Here is a 10,953-nt window from a genome sequence, read left to right on the forward strand (position 1 = left end):
TTTTTTTTTTTTTTTTTTTTTTTGGTAATCTGTAATATTGAAGCCTTCCAAAAGCCATTACTTGATAATATCCTGTCATGTTTGTCTTTACTCTCGTAATCATTTAATAAGAAGCCTAAGACTTTGTTTCAGGTCAAATATTTGCTTTTTCACTTATTCAAATCCATGTTCTTGTGGATGTGCACACATGCTTGCAATCACAATTCATAACTCCAGGTAATGGTATTTACAAGCAATATTCTAGGATGCTGCCACTATTCATCTATAAATGGACATAGTTTATCCCACGGGGGAGCAAACACTGTTTACGGTGTACTCAAAAGAAAGTGTTGCAGTGCCCTGAAGCAGAAGGGCCACCGCTAAAGGCATATATCCATTTCTTCTTGCATTCTTTGTTTCTCGCTGCTTTTTCTCAAAACTAAACACCAATGACAGGAGACCATTTGAGATTGGATTACTACATTTTCCTTTAAGACAAGAGATACTTGCGTGTTGTTTGAAACAACAGATGGAATGATTCTGAAAAATAAATATTTTTAATTATAGTGGGAATTCCACTGGTTAATCCTTTTCTTGTTCCAGAATGAAATATAAATGACTCATTAAGCAATGCCGATATAAATCTACATACACTGTTTGACTTACCAGTATGTTCTTTCAAACAAAAATATCTTAGAGATGAATCCAAATTGCTTTTTGTTATATAGATCTTATCCTCATAAAAACACTGATTCTAGAGGGATTCCTGTACAAGGAAGGTTGGAGCGATGATTCCCTTTGTGCTTCGGTCTAAACTTTGTAGCCCTCTGGTAACTGGTTATTACCAGCAGGAAGTAGAGAACACATCACACTTCCGAAATGCTAAAGAATAAACCTGCACAAGTCCTAGAAAACCTTCCAAATCTTGTTTCTTCAGATTTGAACATATATTTTATTCTAACAGGATTAGATATCCTTTGATGTTGTCCCATTTGAAAATATTTGAGAGAATTCTTATTCATAAGAGTAAGAGCAAAAAATTAACTTGAAACATCCACTTTTGGGTATTTGCTGGCAGTGCATCTTTACAAAGTATTAAAGGAGAATATTTTAATGAAAAATAGGAGGGCATTGTTTAATAAAATGTGAACCTAGAACAGGATATTCAGTCTCAGTGCTTCAACTGATGACATTTATTCCCAGGGCACTGGCACAGAGACAATTAAATAAGTCATAGAAGGATCTGTATATATCCTTCTCAGAACAGGACTGTCTATGCAATTACCCCTTTTCAATATGAAGACAGTAAATTAATTAAATATGAACTCTATGCCAACCGATAAGCTTTATCCTTATTTCTTTCTTTCTTAAGGGAGTTATGCCTCAGGAAATAAATTGCATAACATCTGGAAGAGGGAGGAAACAAAAAAAAGGCAAAAGTCAAATAAAACAACTAATTCTCTTGGTTCTGCTAGAAAATGTCTGCCTGCAGAACTGCCCCTGAAGACCGAGAGAGTGTCTGTGCAGGATGCAATGCAGAAGCAGGCCTATAATCTGAAATTTTATTTAGTGTTACCGTTTCAGTGTACTGCCACGCTATTTTCAGTGAAGCCTCACGCATTTTTTTGTATACAAATACTATTCGAGAGGACCTGGTCACATACTGCCCCCTAGCTTCCCTGAAAATCCCAGCCTCTTTGGCAACACCAACTATCCAGCAGCCCTTGCAACACACCACAGATATTTTTCTAATTCTATAAAAATAATAATAATAAAAAATAGAGTCTCTTACAGCTTTCCAGTTGCAGAGTACATGTCTGCTTATCCATTGGGTATTTGGTCAGATCCATGCTGCATGCAACAGTTGTGGTTATCCTTGAAAAACAGAGTATTGCTGATTATTAAAGGGGGGAGGAATCMTTCAGCACTTTAAGTCATGAAACTTTCCTGCACTAATATTTGTAGGAAAATATCTACTAATAGTGAAAAAAAAAWCTAGTATTTACTAGTATCAATTAACAGCACCCAAATGGGAAACTGCTCTGGTTTCAGTTTAGTATCAACCTCAAAACAATGCTGCTTCTCACTTGTAATGTACATTTTGCTTTATTGATATTTTGTATTTTGACATTTTTATGACAGAATTTTGTCATATTTATCAAAATCTATTAAAAAGGTAATCTGCAATAAGGAATGCCAATCAGTCATTATAGTTTCCCTTCTTCAGCAAAGACTTCAGTGAGAAGCAACGGGAATGGCAAGATGCATTTCCTGCATTTGGTTACGTAAAACAAAAAGTCTATTCAGGGAGGAAAATGATATCTAATAATGCGGTCATATTGGTCTATCATATCACATATTTATAAAGCCACAAGACCACATCTGTTCTAATTTTACAGATAGACCACGTCCTAAAGCCAGAGCAGATTCAGTATAAAATCACACTAAGTTGGAAAGCTTAAAATACAAGTAAAAGCCAAAAATACAGGGTGGTACCTCATGTACACATACCGTATGGCATACAAGACCGTTCCATTAGGATATATTCTTATAAGACGGTTTTCAACAGTGATATCATGAAGAAAAGACTTTTTTGAATCAACTATGAAGGTATCCGGTACCCAAAGCATTTCCACAAGTCGACCATCGAGACTCAAACTCTTATTGCCATCAAAACAAAGTCTCTCATCAGTCCACCGCTGCCTTAGAAATATGGTAGCTGTGTAATCCTGAAGAAGAGAAAAAAAATAATCATACAGAGCAAGCCACCAATTTTGAGTTTTCCATGCACTTTTGAAAACAGCTGTTAGGCACCTAACAGCCCGCGACTCTCCGCGTCCCACTGGTGGACGSGAGCGCCCGGGTTACAGCTTTACCAGCTCTTCCACTGCCAGACATTCCCGCACTTGCCGAGGGGCTGACGGCATCAAGGACTACTACCTCGAGCTSATTTTGTTCTTAGGGCCCAGTGGAATTTTAGAGTGAACGGTGGGGACCTCAATCTGGGGCTATAAATCAGCTGAAGTCACCACAGTTTYGTCAGCAGTCTTTAAAGTTTGGAATGATTTATTTAGGCGGCTGTAAACATTATTTTGTTTACATAAGCTAATAGGCAATTTTAGATGTGGAAAAAAACTGTATAAATTCAGATATAATAAGGACAAAAATAAAAGTAGGTGTAATAGGAAGCCAGGGAAACATAACAAGTACATCATCATCTTTTAGCACATTTCATCCTTTCAACATGACCAGGGAAACAGTGGTGCCAAATTTATCAAGACCTTTAATTTAGCTATCAGTGCAATTCATGTTCAACTTAAACATGCCTTGTAGCCTAACAACAAAATTCAAGGTGTTTCTTAGCCACTTTWTAAATCAACTTTTGATTTTACAAGGTGTTTTTATCAGTATTTTGAATTGACCCTAAGTTCTGACCTTATTTCCTCCCTTTTAAGTACTGATAGCTGTAAATACCTGMAAAGTACACAGCAGATTAGAATATTCAACTTTCCTAGAAGGACTGAGTAATGGAATGGTTTTAGTAATAGTTTTTAGTGATGAAAAGACAGTATGTGTACAAACATTTTTCCCTAATATCAAATATCTGATTAATCGAGTTTTGCATTTCTATGTACCAAAGTTGGATCTTTAATTAGAAAAGCATACTATGTTTTTCTGTTCAAAAATAAATAATACAAATGTAATAAAAYACAGCTGAAATAAAGACATGAGTCACAGTAAAAGAGAGATTTCAGATGTGGCTAAATAGAAGGAAAGAGAGCTGCTTCAAAGGCACATGTGTATGTATTAGCTCTAATTTCCTGAAATGCASAGGAATTGAGACATTTCATTCAGAAAATAACCACTCCTCCGTATGCCTTTTTATTAAAATGGTTAATACTAGGTAGCAAACAAATTTCTGTTTTTATCTGAGATGTATGATTGTAGCTGCTACACTAGAACTTCTGTAAAGTACTAGTCSAGAAACTGGTCATTATTAGCAACTTAGTATTTATTTTAGTGGAAGCRCTATAGCCACTATCTGTAGTTGAAAATAAAATTCCACCCCCAACACACAGGGAACAGCACTGACTACACAAGGAGAAAAGCCTCAAAGTCACATTGCTAGCAACTGTAAATACAAAACATTAATTTACCAGTTATCAGCAAAATAAAAAAATGTAACATAAGTTACAATACCATATTTATTTCTGATATTGTATCAATGCTTGCAATATCCAGACTCATTCCAACTGACACAGGACCATCTGCAAAAAAGAGAAAGTCAGAATCCAGTTCATAGTTCTTTAATACCCAGGGTTCATCAGCAGAAACTGAAAAAAAAAATTTCCATGTTATTCTCCATTTTTTCTAAATGTTTATTATTTTTTCATAAATGAAATATTACTCAAATTTAGGTTATGAAAAAAATGAGGATTTCATATCAAAACTAACTTCTTGATTGAAAGTTGTCTTACATGACTTTTTTTTTGCTAGAAAAAGGTGTTGGGGAAAATGTTGCACCGTAAGGTGCTGAAGGTACAGCCCCACGGTGCCTCACACCCCTCTGCTCCAAGGTGCAGAGCTGYGGAAAGAATTCTTCCAGCTGCAACATCTGCTCCATCAGATGTTAGCAAACTAAGGAGTGCTCTTGGCAGTGTCACATGGTTAACATCCAGATGGGATATAGGAACAATTTTATTTGCTGCCTATTTAAGAGTATATTGTCTATTTTGTGTCATTGCATTTTAACGTAACTCCTTGCTTTTGTCCCTTAGCAGGTAGTTCATGATGTGAATACTTGCATTTGTACAGGAAAGCCAGTCATTTCATTCTCCTCTTAATAAAATTAACTGARGCCTTGTTCAGTGGGTGATTAAACACCTTACCTGGTAGTTGTCATGATGTCATTGTAATGTTGGCATGCTCAGACTCTCGTTTCCTTGTGAATGTGTATTTCAGTGTCAGAAGGAAGATGACCAGCTGTGCACTTTRGAATGCAGAATTTGTGCAGAGCTTTCATGGAAACCTGACCTTATTCCTYGTTGAATATGTGCAGAATAATTAACAGTACAGCTACAATGAAATTCATATTAAATATGCATATCTATCCAAATAACTGTGAGAGCACAGAATGCAGAACTGAGAAATGAAGGAGTACTTTAGATGAGACCTATATTGCATGTACRCTGCTGAACCCCACAGTTGGCCCCTTGCAATACATTACATAAGTATCTTTTACATGCACCCAAATAGTATGCAGTGGTCAGTGAGATGGTGTCCACCTGTAGCCCACCAAGTAATACTATATTTAAAAAAATTCTAAAGGGTAACACTGTGTTAGTATTTTTTCAGAGTAGTTGCTATTAATAAAGCAAGAGTTAGAGTCTTAATGTCTGGCACAACGGTGTGGGGTCATTGAAATCTGGTGCTCCAGAAAGAGTATATGAATGCTTTGTTCTCAACTCAATTGAAAGTTGAAACAAAAAGCTCCAGTTTAAAGGAGAATTGTAGGCTTGGAGCATTCCCTGATGGTAAATGTGTCTACTATATATTACATAGGGATGAGAAGGAACCGTTCATCTACTGAAAGGCAACTTTGGAGGTTAATTCTGAAACAAAATCGTTTGACTGAGARGTTTTCAGACCACAAACCATTGACAGCTTGTTCTTCTGTTTCTTTTCATTCTCTTCAGTTTTTGATAATCCAAAAATGCATTTATAAGATCTCCCCCCTAGTGTTAAAATGATGGCCTTCCAGGAAACCCATCCCATCTTTCCAGGGTGCAACAGCAAAGGAATAAATTGATATTTATGCCTACCTTTGTACCCTACTGCTATCATAAGTACATTGCCAGCCTGCAAAATAATTTCAAAATATTTTAGAGACCWTCACAAATCATGAGATTTAAAATGTTCCTACAGATTCGCATGTATGACTGTGACAGAGTATTGCCAACTGTAACACAAGAGTTTGGGGCCTCCCTAATACAAGGGGTATGCTAAACAGCAGTCCATCCTAAGGAGATGACAATATTGAGCTGGCTAAATGGGGGTTGCAGATGGGAATCATCAGGCTCCCTCCTATAATATTTTATTATTTAAGATAATAATGATTAGAGGGAATGTTCATTAGCAATATTTCAGTACAATCAGTGCTAATGTTTAAGGACGAAACTGACTTTCCAGAAAGATTACTTAATTAAATCAAGTTCAGTCTTTTCTGGAATTACAGAAACAGGACTTTGCCTCTCTTATTTCTTTCATATAGTGGTAGTTTGAAATACTACTGAATAACATGATAGAACCGAGGCTGGGTACTCCCATCCACACACAGATTTCTAGCTCAGACTGACTATCCCAGCAGAGACATGCCTCACACAGCCAGCACTGATGAGGGGCAGCATAACGAGGACAAACCTCACGCCTTTCTGCCAGCCCTGCCAGTCTCTGAGACCGAGCACTTCTGCTGTGCAACCAGCCCAACCTGAACCAACCTTCATGAACTCAGCAGAAAATAACATCCCCTCAGATAAAGAGGTGCCTGCCACAAATCATATTTTAAAACACCAAAAATGCAACTATATAGCTAACAGTAGCGCAACTTTCAAACTCAGTTCTTGGGTACTTTTGACGCAAGACAATTAAGACAGTACCTAACATAGAGGACAGTAGCCCCTACATAGAGAAATTTTAGTTTTCTTCTACTCTGTCCTTTATTAGCAATGGGAATTTACTCTTACTCTCGTTACAGCAATCTGTGCACAAATTAGCATACTTTTTTTTTTTTTTTTTTTTTTTTTTCCACATAAACCTCAGTAAAAATCAAAATTTACCTTGGGCAATTTTGTGAAGTATCTAGAGGTGGCTAAGATTCCTGCTGATGTACAATGTGAGAACATACACTATCTTTTAATCTAACACATACAACATGCCGTTTAGGGGGGGAGCTTTTAACTCAGTAGTTCTACGCTTTCTCAAAKCCTTAAACATAATCCAACTGTTAAGAGAAAACTCCAGGCTTATTCACAGAGGCTGACTTATTTGGAAAGGAGGAGGCTGGGAGAATATAAAACTTGACTCAGACCATAACAAATTATGTACCTATTTTCCAAAGGAGCTTTTGCTATTCTTGCACTGTTACTGCACACACTGTATAGACATTCACAGCAATCCCTTATGGGGGAGCAGTAAGAAGAGTGGCAGATGTACTACAAACAGTTAATAATGTACTTAAAAATTAACAGTCTGGACCACCACCGTGATGCAGTGCAGTAGCTCATTAAACTTTGTGCARAGTAAACCACCACTGAGTCATGTATGAGTTTCTAACTCTGAAGATCTACTACTTAAATTAATCGGTAGTATAGTTGATAGGAAAGATTAGGAAAATTATTGAAAGGTGTTCCAGCTCCTRCTAGAAACTCAAAACTGTGAAGACAAAAATAAGTTTTAAGAAGAACATTTTATTTAAGAATCTTGAAGAATGGACAACAAATGGGAAAGGGAGAATGCTAATGACATATGCAAAAGTTGGCACCTCAAACTAAGCAGGCCTCGATAACTCACACAAGGAGCTTTATAAGAACAAAGTAAGGAGTTTGCTGAACTGCTAGTACCATTTTTCCCCCATTCAATTTAAGAAAACAAGGTAATTCTGAAATATCTTAAAAGAGATGGTCTTTTAAAATAATGCACCATCCTTACAGCAAYACTGGATAAAATAGTATGTGACTAACAGAGAATTAGAAGCAAAAGTATAACTAAAATAAGTCGCAACAGTTTCATGAAATACTAGTTTTGTCCTCTTAATTTTCTGTTTTGCTTTTTTTACAATGTTGTGGGGCTTGTTGATAGAAGTGATTCACTACACTCAGATTTTTTTCAGTACATTTAGCTTCCCACCACAAGACATCTCTTTTGAAGAATACATATTATGTAAAATGGCTTGAAAGATTAAGACAGGCTTCCTAAGAGACTCCAACTTAATTGTAAATATGAAGATATCAAAAGATGGAGCCATTTCTAGCAGGATTCATGCTCAATTCTATTTGGTCACTTCAAAACTCTTTAGATGGTGAGGTATCTTTGTTAGCACAGTTTGCAGCTGAGAAAAGAACTGGTGTGGATAGTAATAAAGTTCTTTGACAAATGATTTAACAAGCTGTTATTTTACTATGGCCAAAAGCATGCAAATGATGTGGGAACAAATAATGCAAGCAATACCTAAGGATAGGAAACTATCTTGACAAGCAATGCCTTTGAGAAGGATTTRGGGGTTGTCACAGATAATCACTTCAACATGAGCTTTCAGTGTGATGCTTTGGCAAAAGCACTTCTGCAATGGGCAGCAACACACAGAATTAAGTTATCTTGCAATGTAGACTGTGCTGGCAAGACTATTATTAGATTATTGTGACAAGTTCTATTTCCCACATTTCAAAAAATGTGTAAACAGCTGACAGAGTTCAAAGGAGACAGAAAATATTTAAAGAGAAAAAACTCTTGAAGTTTAATATTGAAGTTTAGAATGTAAGAATGAAAGAACAGAATTTACTCAGTTCCTCAAGGAAAAGACAGAGTGGTTATTCGTCCAGTGTCAGTAAGTGCACAGAAAAAATATCCAGTAGTGGAGTTGTACATATTTGCTGACAAAGCAAAGCAAGATCCCAGTTTTTGAAAGTTGAAGAGAAAAACGAAACTTTCAAGTTGATTTTTCCTAACTGAACTTAAATATTGGATCCTCTAAAACTTAGCGTTTGAGGAAAAAAAATCTGTCCTGCAGGCAAGAGGTTGGATTTGATGCCAATGATAATTTCCTAGTGTTTCTTATTTCCACGAGAAGGTAGGAAAACGTACATTACCATCTGTATGCTCAAGCATAGTTTTGCACCAAGTCAAATTTGTTAAAGTCAGATTTGTTAAATATCAACTCTCAAGGATTCAGCAGAGATTTAAAATATTAAAAAGATTTTTTTACCCAATATATAACTGATTATACACATTCTGAGCTTTTTACTTTTCTCCGAAGAACTGGCTACCTTTTTAAACAGACACCAGACAAGAAAAGTATTTTGTATGTAAAACAATGATGATTATAGTATGGCTTGGTATGACTTTCTCACATACACTGTGAGCTAGTTTTATTAAATCGAGAAGTCTTAGACAGGTTAATATACTGACATCTCTTTTGGGGATAAACAGTATTTTACAGGACAGAAAAGCCTTGGTCTAGCTAAATTTATTAAACTTGATATAAACAACATTTGGACAAAAAGTAATGACCTGTCCTACACAGATTTATGAAACAGAAGATTTTTGGCTTTCCTGAATTTAAACCTTAAGATCATGAAACGTATGACTCATTAACAAAGCTAAGGAAAATTATCTTTTAAATGTGGTTTAGGATAACTTATTTAAACATGACACTTTCCTGTGCCACTTAAAAGCAGCTTCCGTATTCAAGTATATTTAGCTGTGACCTTTTCCTAGTCTCTCACTTTTTAATTAAAACACTTAAATTATCACATTCAATCACAGAACAAAAATCTATTTCTATAAAATTATTTACAAGATTTTATGCATCTCTTAACRTCTCTCTAAACCTGATGCAAGGCTCACTGAAATCAGCAGGAATCACTCATTAATTCCAGAGAAGTTTGGCACAGCACCTAGGTTATTGCTCTGCATACTTTCAGCAGAAAAACTGATGTTAAAATCTGATGTTCCTTGTCTTGCTGAGATAATGTGTCAGGCTTACATAACACAGTTAAGGAAAACAACTGAGCATTTTTAAATTCTTTATGTCAGCTTTTCTACAGGAAGCTTTCACTTTTATCTCACTGACCAGGATGGACACGATTACATTAAAGGGGCTGCGCAGGGGACCTGTGTGGAAGGAGAACACTCTAAAACAAGGTGAAATTAATCCGAGTTGAAAATCTAGGAAATCTGAGAAATCTCAATCATGCAATAAAAGGAAAAGATCATTTTTTTCTGCTGTTAGGCACAGTCATGATATTCAAATATACATATATATATATATATATATCTTTGTGCTCTCTTCATTAATGGCACTAGCTGAATTGTATCTGTCACCTACCAGTCCCAGCACAAGTGATAAATACAAACAAATTGGCAAATGGATGCTTTGTTAAAATAAGAACTCACTAGTTGTCACAGTATTTCCTTGACCAGTAAATATTTCTGTTTTCCTTGTGCATAGGAAAAAGGGGATCCTCATTTTATGATTGTTCATACATAGTGCTTTCTTTTCCTGACTAAAAATCCATTTTGCTAAATATTAAGAAATTTAACGTCACTAACTTTAAGAGCATCATTTTATCTTGGTAGCAAGCATCACTTCAAAAATCCCCATTTTCCGCCTAAAGAAAAAGAAAAGAAAAGAAAAAGGGCAAATGACTCTGAAATGACTTGAAGTTATAGTATTAAAAAAAAAAAAAAAAAGCTAACCTCTTGCCCATCTCACATTTGCTAAACTCATCTATCAGTATTCCATTATAACTAGTTAACATTAAGGTCAAAGCACAGTAGATGCAAATAAATAATATAATCTAGTCTTACGACAAATTTCCTCATACATATTTTTTGGGATGCATATCAGACTGACCATACGTATTGCAGGAATGCACGTAGCAGAAAACAAAGCAATCCCAGCCTGCAAGAAGGGAGCTAGGTGTCAAAAAGAGGAGCTAGGCAGACCCAGGCAATAGACCAAAACTGTGATAAAATAACAAAAATCTTTGCTCAGTCACTTCCTAGATTTAGTTGATTTCATTCTGTTTGACTTGAAAGATGTTTAGACTCCTCCAATTACACTCCTATCCTTGCCAAATCACCTAACCAGCATACTGAAGTGCTGAACTCCTGCTTGGATCCTGCTGGGATCTGCGAGTAAGGAAGGATGACCCCTAGATTTCCAAGTTGCCAAATACGCCCTGAGCACAACTGAGG

The 10,953-nt window shown here is 36.0% G+C and overlaps 1 protein-coding gene across 1 annotated transcript in view; it reads right to left on the minus strand.

Moving 5' to 3' along the window:
* The window catches only part of LOC146600355 (gamma-aminobutyric acid receptor subunit pi-like), a 42,237-nt gene that overhangs the window by 20,123 nt on the left and 11,161 nt on the right, over positions 1 to 10,953 (minus strand). Inside the window, exons 4-6 of the mRNA XM_085325740.1 lie at positions 4,180 to 4,247; positions 2,491 to 2,708; positions 1,772 to 1,854 (exon numbers count right to left, since the gene is read on the minus strand). Of these exons, the coding sequence (XP_085181866.1) occupies positions 1,772 to 1,854; positions 2,491 to 2,708; positions 4,180 to 4,247 (369 nt within the window). The remainder of the gene's footprint in view (positions 1 to 1,771; positions 1,855 to 2,490; positions 2,709 to 4,179; positions 4,248 to 10,953) is intronic.

The sequence above is a fragment of the Rhea americana genome, unplaced genomic scaffold, assembly GCF_003343005.1.
Source record: "Rhea americana isolate MKP2758 unplaced genomic scaffold, rheAme1 scaffold_122, whole genome shotgun sequence".
Taxonomy (NCBI): domain Eukaryota; kingdom Metazoa; phylum Chordata; class Aves; order Rheiformes; family Rheidae; genus Rhea; species Rhea americana.